We start from the raw sequence: 18,095 nt of genomic DNA, 5'->3' as shown, positions 1-18,095 counted from the left end.
AGATACAAGCTTGACTCTCGTTCCCGTAAACCTGCTGAGTCCGTTAGTGCATACGTGGCAGAGCTCAGGCGCCTGGCTCAAGATTGTAATTTTGGTACTACGCTGGAATGGCGGCTGAGAGATCGTCTCGTGTGCGGGATTGATAACGATAGGATTCAAAGACGTCTGCTGTCGGAGAGTGACCTGACATTTGAAAAAGCATTTCAGATAGCTGTGGCCGAAGAAGCTGCAAACAGGAACGTTTCAGACTTGCAACAGTCGGCGGCGTGTCACAGCATGGTGGCGAAGGGAAAAGAAAAGAGAGCAGATTGGAAAAATGGAGAGAGTGGGTGTTACCGATGTCATGGCACACGCCACAGTGCTGTCGAATGTAGGTTTAAAGACGCCAAATGTCACATTTGTGGAAAAATAGGACATATTGCCAGGGCATGCAGGTCCAAAAATAAAAAGAAAGATGAGACCAGTCTTAAGGAAAGAGGAGCACCTCAAGGCGGGCGCCAAGGACGGTCACACAAATCACACAAGGTATGTGAAAAACAAGAGGATGACAATAGTTCAGATCAAGATGAAGAAGCATTCACTCTAGCATGTTTGTCGACGGAAACGTCTGTCCAGAAAGTTGAGCCCTTCGAAGTAAAAGTGGAAGTTAACAGAAAAGAAGTGAAGTTTGAAATTGACACAGGATGTAGTGTCAGTCTTATGAATGAAAACCACTTTTTGGAGTTGTGGCATAAAGACAGTCAACCACAGATTAAAGAAAGTAAACTCTCTTAAATCATACAGTGGAGAGAAAATTACAGTGGTTGGTGTAGCTCAGGTTGAGGTGAGTTATGCAAACCAGAAGAAAACGCTGCCCCTAGTGGTAGTGAAGGGAACTGGACCAAATCTGCTAGGCAGAGGATGGCTGGAAGAATTGAAACTCAAGTGGGATGAGATTAGACACGTGAAAACAGAGGCACAAGGATTACAGGAAGTTCTCTTGAGACATGAAGAGGTTTTTAAAGAAGAATTGGGAATGTTAAGAGGTGTGCATGCAACCATCCGTGTATCTGCAGACGCCCAGCCTAAATTTTACAAGCCCTGTTCAGTCCCATATGCCATGAGGTCTAAGGTGGAAGAGGAGTTAGAACGACTTTTAAAGGAGGGTATCATAACCCAAGTGAAGTATGCAGATTGGGCCGCGCCCATTGTGCCCGTTCTAAAGCCGGATGGCTCTATCAGAATTTGTGGTGATTATAAATTAACAGTAAACAAGGCTTCATCACTGGAACAATACCCGATTCCCCGCGTTGAAGACCTTTTCAATTCACTAACAGAAGGCAAACAGTTTACCAAGCTCGACCTAAGTCATGCGTATCAGCAGATAGTTATGGATGAGGACTCCAAGAAATACCTGACGATAAACACACACCGTGGCCTTTTCACTTATGACAGACTACCATTTGGAGTGTCATCAGCCCCAGCTATTTTCCAAAGAACAATGGAAAGCTTGTTGCAAGGTCTCCCAAATGTAGTAGTTTACTTGGATGACATACTGCTAACTGGAAGTGACACCAGAGGACACCTGAAAACGCTGGATGAAGTTCTCAAACGGCTAAAGGAAGCCGGACTGCGACTGCACCGGAGTAAATGTGCATTCTTACAGGATCAGGTGGAATACCTGGGTCACAGAATTGATGCGGAAGGTTTGCACCCAGTACAAGGCAAAGTGAGAGCCATTGAGGAAGCTCCGCCTCCCACAACAGTGACGGAACTAAAAGCTTTTTTGGGCCTCCTGAACTACTACAACAAGTTTCTTCCTAACCTTGCTACACGCTTGGCACCATTACATCATCTGCTGAGGAAAGGAGTTCCTTGGCGTTGGAATAAAGAACAGCAGGAAGCATTCAGCTTAGCTAAACAGCTGCTGAATTCTGCCAACGTACTGTGTCATTACTCAGCGGACAGAGACCTGGTGCTTGCATGTGATGCCTCACCATACGGCGTGGGAGCCGTGCTGTCACATGTGATGGGAGTGAGTGACCTTTAGGGTTCATGTCAAGGACATTAACGCCAGCGGAAAAGCGTTACTCACAGCTTGACAAGGAGGGGTTAGCCATCATATTCGGGATCAAACGATTTCACAAGTACATCTTTGGTCGGAAATTTACAATCAACACTGACCACAAACCTCTGATCTTCCTTTTTAATGAAACGAAACCAGTGCCACAGATGGGATCGCCAAGAGTGCAAAGGTGGTCTACCCTGTTGCGAGCATATGAGTACAACATTGTATACAAACCAGGTCAAGTTCACGCTAACGCTGATGCACTGAGTCGTCTGCCACTGCCACAGACGGATGAGGAGGAAGACTCAGGACAAGTCTTCATGCTGGATGTGATGGATAATCCACCCATCACCACATCCCAAGTACAACAATGGACAGCTAAAGACCAAATTCTGTCACAAGTGCTGTCATGGTGTTTAAAAGGTTGGCCCAACAAAGTGGACACTCAGTTCAAGGCCTACAGTCAGAGAAGGTTAGAGTTGAGTGTGAAAGATGGATGTGTACTGTGGGGTGCCAGAGTGGTTGTTCCACAGAAGGGAAGGTCTACCCTTTTAAAACAACTACATTGCATACATCCTGGCATCTCAAGAATGAAAGGTTTGGCACGTTCTTACATGTGGTGGCCCGGGATGGATGCTGAAATAGAGAAGGAAGTACAATCCTGCCGCACATGTCAGGAAAATAGTAAGGCTCCAGCTGCTGCACCCCTGCACCTTTGGGAGTGGCCAGAGACACCCTGGAGTAGACTACATGTAGATTATGCCGGCCCTCTCTCGGGCAAGATGTTTCTTGTTGTGGTAGATGCACATTCGAAATGGATTGATGTGTATCCCACGAACAGTGCAACAAGTCAAGTTACCATAGAGAAACTCAGTGTTTCAGCACACATGGCCTACCCCAGATGATAGTTTCAGACAACGGCACATGCTTCACGAGTCAAGAGTTTGAAATGTTCTTGAAACAGAATGGAATACAGCATGTTACATCTGCACCTTTCCACCCAGCATCTAATGGCCTGGCTGAAAGGGCTGTACAGACATTCAAACAAGGCCTGAAGAAAACTAATGGGGACACTTTGGAAACAAGGTTGGCAAGATTCCTGTTTAACTACAGAATCACACCACAATGTACCACAGGTTTGTCACCTGCTGAACTGCTGATGTCACGGAGATTGCGTTCTACGCTGGATCTCCTACTGCCGGACATAAAGGCGAAAGTACGTAAGAAGCAAGCAAAACAGAAGGAATATCATGACACCCACAGCAAGTGGAGAAGCTTTTCTCCCGGCGATGATGTGTTCATCCGTAACTACAGTCATGGACCGAAGTGGGTGCCTGCCATCATTTTAGGGGGCACAGGTCCAGTGTCTTATACGGTGCAGATGGGAGATGGACGTGTCATGCGGCGTCATGTTGATCAAATCAAGAAACGACATGTGATGCAGAGGGGGATGGATTGGGCTGGAGCACAGTGTGCTCTTCAGTTTCCAGATGAAGTAGTGGCACTCAGGCCGATGGACTCGGTGGCTCCATCTTCAGGAGGAAGGGCATTAGTGGAGCCTGCTGAAACAGCTCAGGTTCATTTTCCTGTGGGGGATGTGCCAGACGTGGACATCGAACAGAGAACAGATCCACCACCAGTACTACGCCGCTCAGAACGTCAAAGGAAGACTCCTCCTTATCTGAATGACTTTTTGTGCGAGTAGTGAGTTCCTTAAGTACGGAGTGTTTTCTCTGGACTCGTTAGTTGTTTCTCCCACATTCAAAATATATAGAGTTCTGTTATTACTGTCGCCAGAACCATTGGAATGTTAGTTCTTGTTAAGTTTACTAATTTTAGTTGATTCTTAAAAGGGGAGGGATGTAGTATACTGAGTTAGTTCCTCATTTATGTTTAGTTGGATTACCCCAGACCACTAGAGGGAGTAGTGGAAAGCCTGAAGGAGAGTTTCAGCAAGCAAGACTAGGGTAGAAGACGTGAGTGCCTGTAGTGTCTTAAGTTGTGTTCAAGACGGAATAAACAAGTTAAAGACAACTGCTAAGAGTGACTCTACTTCCTGGTCGTGAAGATATCACATTTATGGACTCATTTTAAGCGATAAGAGGTTAACAAAAAGAAAATGTGTTTGATAAAAGACGGCGGGAGCAGCCGCTCTATTTGCTGCACTATGATTTGGAGGAGAGTTATGTTTTTTCGTGGTTAACATTTTTAACTGAATAAAAATGTTCCCAATTAACAGTACACAGGTAGGTCTGGCTTAAAATGAGGAAACAAAAATATTATACAAAATATATTTTATTTATATATTCTTTTACAATATTAAAAATAGACTTTATTATTCTAGTTTAAAACCCAATAGTGCACAGCAACTCAGGACACTAGAAGCAATTCGAGACTTAAACAAAAACAACTGCAAACCAAATTGGTAACCACGCAAATTAAGGACACAAAATAATGTTAGACAAAACACAAAAAAACAAATCTCACGTTGCGTCAGCCCAGTCCTATGACGCTGCGCCCAATTCATAAAATAAAACAACAAAATGGGCGTGCTGTGGTGGCGCAGGGGGTTAGCACGCCCCACGTTTGGAGGCCTTAGTCCTCGACGCGGTCGTCGCGGGTTCGACTCCCGGTCCCGACGACCTTTACCGCATGTCTTCCCTCCTACTGTACAAAAAATACGAGCCACTAGCGCCGCAAAAACTCTTCGAAGAAAAAAGTAAAAAAAAAAATATATGAACTAACGGTTTGGTTCTGTGGTGCCTATACAACTATATATATACTATATAATCGACTATATATACAACTCCAGCTCTTTAGCACAACCTATTAACAATTTAACCGAAAGCATCTAAAAAATGCACCCAGGTGAGAGCATAATATCAGCAATCTGTAATACCAAAAATAACAGTAAACTGTCTGCTGACAATAATAAAACCACTTAAGGTAAGATGAAAAACTGTTACCTTAATCAGCCACACAACAGCGTACTTTCAGATGCTGCAGTAAAGAACCACTGAAATGGTTGTAGTGGTGTAAAAAGTGTTTGCCCCCTTCCTCATTTCCTGTTTTTTTGCATGTTTGTCACACTTAAGTGTTTCGGAACATCAAACCAATTTAAAAAATAGTCAAGGACAACACAAGTAAACACAAAATGCAATTTGTAAATGAAGGTGTTTAGTATTAAAGGAGAAAAAAAATCCAAACCATCATGGCCCTGTGTGAAAAAGTGATTGCCCCCCTCGTTAAAAGAGATTATAACTGTGGTTTTTAACACCCGAGTTCAATTTCTCTAGCCACACCCAGGCCTGATTATTGCCACACCTGTTTTCAATCAAGACATTACTTAAATAAGAGCTGCCTGACACAGTAAAGTCCACCAAAAGATCCTTAAAAGCTACACATCATACCGAGATTCAAAGAAATTCAGGAACAATTGAGAAAGACAGTAATTAAGATCTATCAGTCTGGAAAGGGTTATAAAGCCATTTCCAAAGCTTTGGGAATCCAGCGAACCACAGTGAGAGCCATTATCCACAAATGGCGAAGACATGGAACAGTGGTGAACCTTCCCAGGAGTGGCCGGCTGCCCAAAATCACCCCAAGAGCGCAGCGACGACTCATCCAAGAGGTCACAAAAGACCCCACAACAACGTCCAAAGAACTGCAGGCCTCACTTGCCTCAGTTAAGGTCAGCGTCCATGCCTCCACCATCAGAAAAAGACTGGGCAAAAATGGCCTGCATGGCAGAGTTCCAAGAAGAAAACCACTGCTGAACAAAAAAAAAACATTAGAGCTCGTCTCAATTTTTCCAAAACACATCTTGATGATCCCCAAGTCTTTTGGGAAAATATTCTGTGGACCGATGAGACAAAAGTGGAACTCTTTGGAAGGTGTGTGTCCCATTACGTCTGGCGTAAAAGGAACACTGCATTTCAGAAAAAGAACATTATACCAACAGTAAAATATGGTGGTGGTAGTGTGATGGTCTGGGGCTGTTTTGCTGCGTCAGGACCTGGAAGACTTGCTGTGATAAATGGAACTATGAATTCTGCTGTCTACCAAAGGATCCTGAAGGAGAATGTCCGACCATCTGTTCGTGAACTCAAGCTGAAACGAACTTGGGTTCTGCCAAGTCTTGACCGGTCCGCGGTAATAATTCATTCAGCCACTTCTATCTTGGATTTTCTTTATGACCCAAATCCTGCTCCCTCCTACACCTGAGCGGATCCGTGGAAAAGATACCAAGCTTTCCAGATGGGTTCCAGAAATTAGAGCTCTGTGTGTGTGTGTGCGCGCGCGCGCGTGTGTGTGTTTGGTTGGCTGCAGCCAGGTCTCCTCACCTGGCTTCAGGAAGACGTCCCATCTTCCCAATCCAGGCAAGACTCACATAATATTGTGGTCTTGTCTCTTGGAGATGTAGAAGAAGCTCTTTTTCAAATCCTCACCCAGAAACCAACACGGCAGACCGAAGCCCCAGACATCAGAATCCCCAAGTGGGAGTTGAACATTGTTCTAAAAAATCTATTTTTCTTATTTTTAGATTGCTCATTCAATATTCCAACAATATATTTATAGTAGAAAGAGAGAAAATGTGTCCTTCATTGCTTAATAAATAACAACATGGTGAACAGTGTTTAATTTACCTTTTGACGTTATATTTGAATGAGTTTAGAACATTAAAAAGGTCAGAACCTTCATGTGGAAGCACTGTCTGAATGTCACTAATATCCTGGTCCTTCTGTCTCTTCATGTAGGAACCAGTCTGCTGCAGGAAGTTGTGTTTCTAGTGAGTCAGGGAGCAGATCCTGATGAGATTGGCCTTATGAACATCGATGAGCAGCTACCTGTCATAGAATACCCTCAGCCTGGGCTGGATGTCATACAGGTACAACTAACATCTGATCAGCATTCAATGAGAACCTTTTTAATGTTACAATAGTTGTATGCTTAGATCAATCTTTGTTGGACTTCATGTGAGGGAACTTGTCACCTAGAGCTGCAAGAACGGTAGAAAGCCTGCAATACTCGGCATCCAGAAATCAGTAAAGGATGAGTAGATGCAGCGCCAGAACCCACAGCAGACATGAGGCATCACCAGAGCAGCCATATGAGGCACAGAGGCAGGGCATCAGTGAAGCACAAGAGCAGCGGTCTGCAGGACAGAGAGGCTCAGGATGAGACATAGAGCATAAATCCAGGATTCTTAACATATGTTATGCTATTATTATTGCAATGACATTAATATTTTTTTAAAATTAAAAGTAATAAAGGAAGGTCATGAAAGTTCTGGAGAGACTCCTGTTGGCTCACCTGAATAAGCAGACAAGTTCATATCAGGACTCCTGCAGTTTGCTTATCACCATGGAGTTGGAGTTCAAGATGTCGTCATACGGTTTTGCGACAAACCCACTGTCATCTGGTCAAAGCAGGCAATACTGTGAGGATCACGTTCTTTGATTTCTCCAGGGAATTTAACACAATTCAGCCTGATCTGCTTTGTCAGAAACTCCCGAAGACACAGATGGAGGTGGAGGTCTCAACAATCACCTGGCTGGATCTATAACTACCTGACAGACAGACCACAGTTTGTGAGACTGAAGGACTGTGTGTCTAACCAGGTGGTCAGTAGCACAGGAGCACCACAGGGCACCGTACTTTCACCGTTCTTTTCACTCTGTACATTTGAGACTTCCAGCACAAGTCCGACTTCTGTCATCTACAGAAATACTCAGATGACTCTGCAGTTGTCGGGTGAAACAGAAATGGACAAGAAGCAGAGTACGGAGATCTGCTGGACCACTTTGTGTCATGATGGGAGCAATAATCTCATTTTTAATGTGAACCAAACAAAGGAGATGATAGTAGAGTTCAGAAGAAACAGTGTTTGATCAAACCCTGTTTCCATCATGGGAGAAGACATACATGCGTATGTCCACATGTCCATACCTTGATGTGTGGACATATATCGAGGTATGTCCAGATGAACATATCTTGATGTTCATCTGGACAACGGACTGCACTCGAGACACAATAGTGAAGCAACCTGACCATCTTCTTCATGAGACTATCTTGGAAAAACAGTGTCTTCAATCAGAGGCTTCTTCAGATACACTGTAATACAGATTGCTACAGGAGATCTTTCCTGCCAACAGCCATCACCATCTACTGTAACTCTTTGAAGAATTTGAATTAATATGAGTAACAAGTTTTTTTGTAACAAATGGATCTGTAAATTATTGAACTGTCATGAGGTGTGTTTTTCAGTTCCTCGTTGTTCCTGATGCCTGCCACCTGGGCATAATTATCGCAGCTGTGTGATTGTTTGTGATTGTGTTGATCCCCAGTGTATTTGAGTTCACCGGTTTACCTGAGTCTTTGTGGGATCATTGTCTGAACTCTACTCGCTGCTCTCTCACTGAGTCTTTCCGAGAACATTGGATTGGTACCAGTATTTTTTCGTATTAAAGAGGTTTTTCTTTTGAAAACGGATCTGAGTTCTGGTTTACCTGCTTTCACCAATGTCGCCTTGTGACATGATCTAAAACATAAAAAATGTTTTGGAGATTTGGTGTATAAAAATAAAAGGCAGAGAAGTTTCCAATTTTTAGGGTAATTTATTTCTCTTTTTTGCAGAAAAATAGTTTAATCTGTTCTCAGCAACATGAACAGGGTTTAGGTCAGTCTCCTACTTAATGTGAAACAATAAAAATAAAAGCTTGACAATGAAAGTTAAGTAGTCTGTATTGTATGTAGCAGTTTCTAAGTTTGTACCATTCCTGATTTGAAGTTGGAGGGCCAAAAAATAATTCCAAGGGCCTGTATTGGCTCCAGGAACTATATTGGGCACCCCACATTAACCAACAACAAAACTTTGCAAACCTCAAGACATTTTAATGCTTGATTCTAGATTGCTAAAGTGATTGTTTCTGTTCTTCTACAGGAGCTGACCTCTCCTCGCTTGATAAAAAGCCATCTACCCTACCGATTTCTCCCTACAGCTATGCACAACGGAGAGGCCAAGGTCAGTACATGTCAGGCCATGTGTGATTTGGTATCTCAAAGATGTTAGTTGAATAATTTGGTCTTCTGCTATCATCAGAATATGCCTTGAGCTTATGAGATTTTAGAGTATGACTGCCTCAGGACTTTGATCTTCCAATGAATATTGGATCTTGTACTTTTCCCATCAATATGACGGGGCCCAGCTGCATTATCCTACAGAGGTTTAGTTTAATACACTGTAAAAACTGATACGTTAGTGGAACTCAAATAATTTGAGGAAACCATTTTAAGGGGGGAGTCTAAAATGACGCTAACCTGACATTAAAAATAACATTTGCAAACTGGTTAATTTATTGCACGTCAGCTGCTGTTCACATTGGGCTTTTACTATTTAACCTGGTTGACATGAACCAGAGGGCTGTTTGACAAAAGTAGGATTAAGAAATCCAGGATAAGAGACAAAGCCAGGCTTCACATAGTATCAGTTCATCCTGACTATTAGTTTCATAAAGACCAAACCAGGGTGAGGAGGTGCAGCTATGTGGAGCCAGGCTGAATTCAGGTGAATGCGCGTCCACAGATTTCTTCAACAGACAAATGAAATCGATCACAGATTCACTGATGTTACTCCGATGCTAGATAGACTGCATAAGCCATACCTCACACCAAACATCTTTAGATGGAGGATTATGAGGAACTCAAGCACATAATACTAAAGAAAGGAATGCTGCTACAATAGCAAACAACTAAATACGTAATTAGCCCAAAATATACATTTCCAACTAAAAAACTCAAACATCAAAGTCATATCTGTCATTTAATCATTACTTAAAGCGGACAAATTATGCTTTTATATATATGTCAAACTCATATGTTGTTGAGTTACCACAACATTTAATTTCCCTTTAGGATCAATATTTTGAATTTGAATTTTCACATGTAAATCATTCTCTTATGGTCTATATAAAGTAGGACCATAACACTGCAATGTGACTGCAATAATTTGGTCTGAATTCCTCCTTATTGCAGCTCCAGACTCCTCATTTACCTGTTCTGAAGCTTTTTAGAGGAACTGGTTTTGTTGTGGTCTTTTTAAACATGAATGAGACATTCCACGCTCCACCCCCTTCAGGGTGCAGGGCGTTCCACCCCATTTGGCCATTTTTATAGTCTGATAACAGCGATACAACTATCTACCAGCAGAAAAGCTCTTTATTCTAAATTTTATTAAAGATGTGAACAGAAAACTAGTCCATCCAACCTTCCATGTTGGAGACAGAGTATGATCCAGAGCAGGACACTGAAGACAGCCAACCTGCAGAGCCATGTATTAAAATGAATTAATCACAGTGGAGTTATTACTGTATTTACAAACTCTCCATTCATACCAACTTCCCACAAAATGGAGTGTAGTTTAACTATAGTGTCATGCACCTATTAAAATATTAATGCGACCACAATTTGAATGAAGTAAACAAAACCTTGACATAATTAAGGAGTTAGATAATGGGAGCGTCAAGAACATCACTGGATCCTTTTGCACATGTTCCCCAAGCCAAAAATAGCAAAGCCAAATAATTATAATACAAAATACAGTATTGTATTTCGTATACAAAATAATACGAAATACAATACTGTTTTATCCTCAAGGAGCTAAAAGCTAGCACACAGCGCTTAACAGAAGCAGAAGGCTCAATGCTACTATCAAACCAAGGACGTCATTATAAGCTTTGCTGTAATTTTAGTGTATTTTAGTGTGTTGGTTATGTCTAACCAACCTCTATGTTTGAATGATTGTTCTATCAATAACTATTTTTTCTTAACAACAAACACTTTGTTTATAACACAATATAAAATATTGTCTATCACTGCAGCGGCCATCCCACCCCATGAGGGCCGTGACAGGTGTTCCTTATTTTAATTTCTGAAAGGTGGCTACCTTAGACATTATAAACTTTACACAAAGAGTTAATGGCAGAGGTAATTAAAATCAATCAATAAAAATATCCTATCTGAATATCATCTCATGGACACTGAACTAAATGAGTCTTTCTGACCGAGAGCTGACAGGGTGTTGAGGAGTTATGGACTGGACACTTTGGAGCATCTGGTTCAGAAGTGCATTCCAAACCTTTTGCTGAAATGGTGCCACTAATTCCAGTCTCCAGTACATACAGAACAGAAAAAAAATAATAAAGAGAATGCAATGCTATGTTAATATATATGTAGTCTAAACAGAAGAGCCCAGTTTATCTTGAGGAAATAAATAAAAGTGCAGAAGTTACTTTAACATGCTCAATCTGCTGCACAACTAATGCGGTGCGAAGAATTAAACTTAACTCATCCTGCGGTTTTAACAAATAGACATTACCATCCCATGCCCAGAAGAAGAGCGACGTTCAGGAATAGCCGATAATAATATGATTTTATTTTGACGAGTAAAAATAGTATATGACCCTTTTTTTAATGCTGTCTGTCAATATAACAGACAACAAAAAAGTCTAACGCAACCTCTGACACGAATCCTTACATCATGCTTGGGGATGATGTAAAGATTTGTGTGCGTTAATACATCCTAGAACTGAACATTTTGACTTGTCTATTTGCAACTTTGCGTTCACATAAACTTGGACTGCAAAACAACAAAACCTGGCGAATTCACAGGACTGATTAGCAGGAAGTCATGACCGTGCTTAGCACCGTTATTTTTCATAGACAAGAAAAATGTTATAGGCAATAGAGAGAAATGAACAGACTGAAAATAATAACCCAAAAAGAATATGAAGATATTTATTCAGCACAGGAAAATAATACATTATTTTTTTTTCACTCAAAGGACAGACTAAAAAAGGGTATTTTGCATAATATATCCCCTGTAAAATGCTCCAAATCTTGTGCTACACTTAAAAAACTGTGCTCTTACTTCAAAAATGTATTTCTGAGTTATTTAATTGATAGAAACGAGTGACCACAACTTTTCATAAATTTAAGTTACTTCAATTATTTGTGTTAAGTTAGGGTTTACAGAATCACAACAAACCAATTCTTGGTAATGAAATAAGATTGTTAATGTCCCCGGCCCTGGGCCCCTCAGGTTATCTACATGGCCAGGAACCCCAAAGACCTGGTGGTGTCCTACTATCAGTTCCACCGCTCTCTCAGGACCATGAGCTACCGTGGAACTTTTCAGGAATTCTGTCGGCGCTTCATGAATGATAAATGTAAGAGTCTTTCAATCTCAAAATGATTAATTAATATGACTTTCTTTATGCTTTGCTTCATCTAGATTTTTAGCATGCTCTAACTCTGCCAATGTTTTATTTATTTCATCCGGCAGTGGCTTATGGTTCCTGGTTTGAACATGTTCAGGAATTTTGGGAGCATCGTTTGGACTCCAATGTCCTCTTCCTGAAATATGAAGACATGTTCAAGGTAATATTTTGTCTTCTCCATTTACTCATCATGAGGTTGTCACATCATGACAACTTCAGGATGAACTATAATACCAAAGCAAACAAAAAGAATCTATCAAGTTTGAGCCCATTTAAGCTGACAAAAAACAAGCAAACCAAATTACACCAACTTACCTCCCTAAATAAATAGGAGAAAAATGAATATGAAAAGAAGAGGCAGTTCACCCTTACCAAGCACCATCCAACAGTTCAGCAGAACTAGCAGAAGTCATGTGACTGGTTAGGATGAGAGGAGGAGGGATGAAGAACAGTTTGCCTTAGCTCTCTATAGTCACTTTCCCCAGGCCACCAATCCATCTTCTCCAAGTCATCAACATCCTCCAATCAACTGCAGGGGACTGCACAATCAAATTTACATTTGACCACACCCCTCCCTTTACAACACCAGTCATAACTCCTTTCAATGCTGAGCATTCTCATGCTGTTTATATTTGTGTTTGAACAGAAGAACGTAAAACCTTCAGGTATCTGAAAATTGTACCAAAGGATGATTTGTGGAGGTCCATATTATTTTCCTGATATCTTTTGTTTTTTCATGATGTCACACAAGGAAGCAGTGTGTTTAAAATACACCAACAGGTGCATTTTCATTCTGGTCTCTTAACAAATAGGAATCATTTAGTAATCCTAACTGAGCTCATGCAAGCATAGTTTTGTTTTGACTGCGAGAAAAATGTATATTTTTATAGAATGTATTTAAACCTTCCAGTTCCAATTGTTAATGTAGAAATGAAAACAGCACCTACTATGACTAGATTTCATCATGGCTTCAGTCATGGCTTTTAATATTTTCTGTTCAGTTTCTACTTCCTGCATTCTTTCATTCAGCACATGGAGATTGAGCATGCGAAACTGGAGATGTTTTTTTGGTTGCTGCAAATTTAACCTCATGATCACCTCTTTTGTTGGCTGAAGTATTTAAGCAAAAACAAAGATTTGAAAAATCATAAAAAGTTAACTGGTCAAAAAATACAGATGCTGGATAGGAAAGAGGGTAGAGAAAGGACAGGAAGACATGCAGTGATAAGGTCCAGGACCGGGAGTCAGAGGCTGGACTAGGCAGACTGAACATTTCTATTGATTTATCTGTCTCATATTCTGGATCTACATTTACTTTAATCATCTTTACTTGTTGTTGTGCTATGTTATAGACAGCTTGTCCAAGAGTCCAGATTCTGAAGGATCAAAATTTTCCCATTTGCTTTCCCAAACGCCATTTTACTTCATTTTGTCTGATCACTTTTAGGAGGTTTACAGCCACAAATATTCTCTCCTCTCCAGATGTTTTCAAAGATTAAAGATTTTGTTGATTTGAAGGGAAATGATTGAAATCAAGCTGATACAAATGTTTCAGTTTTTTTTTATGTTATAAAGCAGAAATGATTTATGCAAAATATGTGAATATGGATGTGCTGTGGTGGTGCAGGGGTTAAGCACGACCCACATATGGAGGCATTAGTCCTCGACACGGCTGTCGCAGGTTCGATTCCAGGCCTGGTGACCTTTGCCGCATGTCTTCCCCTTCTTTCATTACCCACTTTCCTGTCAATTAACTATCAAATAAAGGCCACTAGAGCCAATAATATATATATATATATACTGTATATATATAACAAAAAAATTTGAATATAATAATAATAATCAGCCATGTGGGCTTAAATTAACTATTGCAGGTACTCAGCGGGTAAACAGACCTGTAATCTATTTGATTTTTGTTTGTGCTATTGATTGGAGAAATTGGTAACTTACTTGATTATAATAAATTTCATTAAATGAAAAAAAGAATATATACACTGCTCAAAAAAATAAAGGGAACACTTAAACAACACAATATCACTCCAAGTAAATCAAACTTCTGTGAAATCAAACTGTCCACTTAGGAAGCAACACTGATTGACAATCAATTTCACCTGCTGTTGTGCAAATGGAATAGACAACAGGTGGAAATTATTGGCAATTAGCAAGACACACTCAATAAAGGAGTGGTTCTGCAGTTGGGACCACAGACCACTTCTCAGTACCTATGCTGTCTGGCTGATGTTTTGGTCAGTTTTGAATGTTGGTGGTGCTTTCACACTCTTGGTAGCATGAGACGGACTCCACAACCCACACAAGTGGCTCAGGTAGTGCAGCTCATCCAGGATGGCACATCAATGCGAGCTGTGGCAAGAAGGTTTGCTGTGTCTGTCAGCGTAGTGTCCAGAGGCTGGAGGCTCTACCAGGAGACAGGCCAGTACACCAGGAGACGTGGAGGAGGCCGTAGGAGGGCAACAACCCAGCAGCAGGACCGCTACATCCGCCTTTGTGCAAGAAGGAACAGGAGGAGCACTGCCAGAGCCCTGCAAAATGACCTCCAGCAGGCCACAAATGTGCATGTGTCTGCACAAACGGTTAGAAACCGACTCCATAAGGATGGTATGAGGGCCCGACGTCCACAGATGGGGGTTGTGCTCACAGCCCAACACTGTGCAGGACGCTTGGCATTTGCCAGAGAACACCAGGATTGGCAAATTCGCCACTGGCGCCTTGTGCTCTTCACAGATGAAAGCAGGTTCACACTGAGCACATGTGACAGACGTGACAGAGTCTGGAGACGCCGTGGAGAGCGGCCTGCTGCCTGCAACATCCTTCAGCATGACCGGTTTGGCAGTGGGTCAGTAATGGTGTGGGGTGGCATTTCTTTGGAGGGCCGCACAGCCCTCCATGTGCTCACCAGAGGTAGCCTGACTGCCATTAGGTACCAAGATGAGATCCTCAGACCCCTTGTGAGACCATATGCTGGTGCGGTTGGCCCTGGGTTCCTCCTAATGCAGGACAATGCTAGACCTCATGTGGCTGGAGTGTGTCAGCAGTTCCTGCAAGATGAAGGCATTGAAGCCATGGACTGGCCAGCCTGTTTCCCAGACCTGAATCCGATTGAGCACATCTGGGACATCATGTCTCGCTCCATCCACCAACGTCACGTTGCACCACAGACTGTCCAGGAGTTGGCGGATGCTTTAGTCCAGGTCTGGGAGGAGATCCCTCAGGAGACCATCCGCCACCTCATCAGGAGCATGCCCAGGCATTGTAGGGAGGTCATACAGGCACGTGGAGGCCACACACAATACTGAGCCTCATTTTGACTTGTTTTAAGGACATTACATTAAAGTTGGATCAGCGTGTAGTGTTATTTCACTTTAATTTTGTGTGTGGCTCCAAATCCAGGCCTCCATTGGTTAATAAATTTGATTTCCATTCATGATTTTTGTGTGATTTTGTTGTCAGCTTATTCAACTTTGTACAGAACAAAGTATTCAATGAGAATATTTCTTTCATTCAGATCTAGGATGTGTTATTTGAGTGTTCCCTTTATTTTTTTGAGCAGTGTATATGGAATTGTCTGATAATTGGCTCTATAATAATGTAAAGTTACATATAAATGGAGTTGAAATTGATATAATTTATCAGAAAATAGGTCATGTTATGCTGAGGTTTGGTTGGGAATAAGTGAGTGAGCAACACAGCAGGCACCCCAAGTGGAGAATCACAGGCAGGGAGGGGGAGATGAGAAGAAAACATAACATGAAAACATTTCAGGATCATGAAACTCTCTAGCCTACTGAAGTGATTAACTATTTGACTTTGCATCATCCTGGTCTTCTCCCTTCCACAGGATTCACAATAAGAGGAGGAATAAACAAATAAATCCCAGTAAAATCTGTCTTGGCACCACTCTAAATGAAAACATCAAATGCAGCTCAGCTATATCAGCTTCCAACCTGTTACATGTTATGTAACATGATGTCAGTGTTTTCTGCATGACTCAGAGCTGCTGTAAAGCAGCGATCAGGGCTTGACCTTTTATTGATCCAAATCTCTTCCAGCGTAGTAAATGTTCTTCCTGGTGAGTTTATGTGAAGTGAGTCTTACAGCTGCTTCTGTGGCTGAGCAGAGAAATGAATGAGGAAAAAAAAAAAGAGTGTCAAATGTCCATTTTATGAGTGAAAATATTGTTTTGAAATACAAAAGAAAAAAAGAAATCATACACATTTATATATTTTTAGTACAGAATCAGTTTCTTGTATTTATTGTTGAAAAACCTCTTTAGTGGAAAGTTCAGGCTGAGCAATAACAAAGTGACTCCAAGTCAAAATGGCCTTTTACGATACATGTACAGTATATGCAAACTTAAACTGTGATAGAGACAGATTATGTTGATATATTTTACTTTCCCAACATGACAGATTTGTTCAAACAAAACTGTTTTGTGTCTGAGTGTAAAAACCTGACCTACTGTCAGAGAGTCAGTGAAACCATCTGAATGTTTGGAGGTTGCAGTTTGGAGGTCACAGAGCTAACTGGTGCTCCAATGTGATGCTGCGGTTTGTGTTCCCTTCCCAGAACCTGGGGACGATGGTGGAGCATCTGGCCCGGTTCCTCGGTGTTTCCTGTGATAAAACTCAGCTGGAAGTTCTGGTGGAAAACTGCAACCAACTGATTGAGCAATGCTGCAAATCTGAGGCACTGTCTATCTCTAGCTGTGAGTGAGCTTCCAACAGATGGCCTCTTAAAGTTCTCAACTTATTTTTAAACATTACTTTACTTAGATTTGTTTTAAGAGCCTGTGTGGAACCGTTGAATTATCAAATCCTCTCATATCTTATTTTAAGATTTCCCTGTTTCTTTTTAAATTCCTACCTGGTTCACTGTGATTTCACCATGTTTAAATGTGCAGTTTACCATTTTGTTAAAGTCATTGCAGGTATTCATCTGGTAAACCAGTCAGTGCTGTATCTTTATTGATTATTTATTACATTTTTAGCAAAATTTCCAGCAGACAAGTTTTTGTCAAATAGTGCTAAAGACAAGGCAACAAATAACGTCTCACTAGATAAATATAGTCAACTTTTAAAATCCCCAAACAGAATAGTAATTCTAAAATACCTTTGGTCATCTTAGTAGCTTGGCTGTATGACAACGGATTAAAAAATAAAGACATTGTTATTGTTCCCAAAATTGAGAACTTGAGTTTGATGGATGAAATCCTAGATGGAGCACTGAGGGAGATGAGAATCTAACAGAACTACGTAGAAAGGCTTGTCTTCAGAAGTCATTGTTTTGCCTACTGCATCTAATTATCTGATGCAACAGTTCTGTTTGTGGCCTCAGCATCATGAAGACCAAGGAACGGAGCCAATAGACCATCCAATCTGACTGAGCTCAGACTGTTTTGCAAAAAAAGGGCAACAAAATTGTTGCCCTTAAAGAATTACCTTAAAACAAAATTAAGGTAATTCTCTAATTCTATTAGAGATTCTATTTCTAATTCTATTAGAGAATTCGAGAATTCTCTAATACAAGAAGGAATACAATTCAAACATTTTGAAAACCATTTATCATGTTATTTCCTCTTTACAATTAAGCACCAATTAAAAGCATTATGATTGTAAAGTACAGGTATGAAAAATATTCAAAGGGGAGGAGGGAGGTGAATACGGTTACAAAAGAATGTGTAGAATTTCTTCTAGAAATGTCAGTGATTTTCCAACATTCTTCTGAGCTCCTGTCATCATACTGATCCCAACAGT

The 18,095-nt window shown here is 41.1% G+C and overlaps 1 protein-coding gene across 2 annotated transcripts in view; it reads left to right on the top strand.

Moving 5' to 3' along the window:
* sult4a1 (sulfotransferase family 4A, member 1) overlaps window positions 1-18,095 on the top strand; it is a 30,896-nt gene that overhangs the window by 10,488 nt on the left and 2,313 nt on the right. For both annotated transcript variants that reach the window (XR_003598945.1, XM_028044236.1), the window contains exons 3-7: window positions 6,805-6,935; window positions 8,991-9,071; window positions 12,147-12,273; window positions 12,390-12,484; window positions 16,909-17,047. Coding sequence is in view for 1 of the 2 variants with exons in the window: in XM_028044236.1 (XP_027900037.1) it covers window positions 6,805-6,935; window positions 8,991-9,071; window positions 12,147-12,273; window positions 12,390-12,484; window positions 16,909-17,047 (573 nt within the window). In the remaining variant the exon portion in view is untranslated. The remainder of the gene's footprint in view (window positions 1-6,804; window positions 6,936-8,990; window positions 9,072-12,146; window positions 12,274-12,389; window positions 12,485-16,908; window positions 17,048-18,095) is intronic.

This window comes from Xiphophorus couchianus, chromosome 17 (genome assembly GCF_001444195.1).
Source record: "Xiphophorus couchianus chromosome 17, X_couchianus-1.0, whole genome shotgun sequence".
NCBI lineage: Eukaryota > Metazoa > Chordata > Actinopteri > Cyprinodontiformes > Poeciliidae > Xiphophorus > Xiphophorus couchianus.
This window is presented reverse-complemented; position numbering and strand designations above follow the sequence as displayed.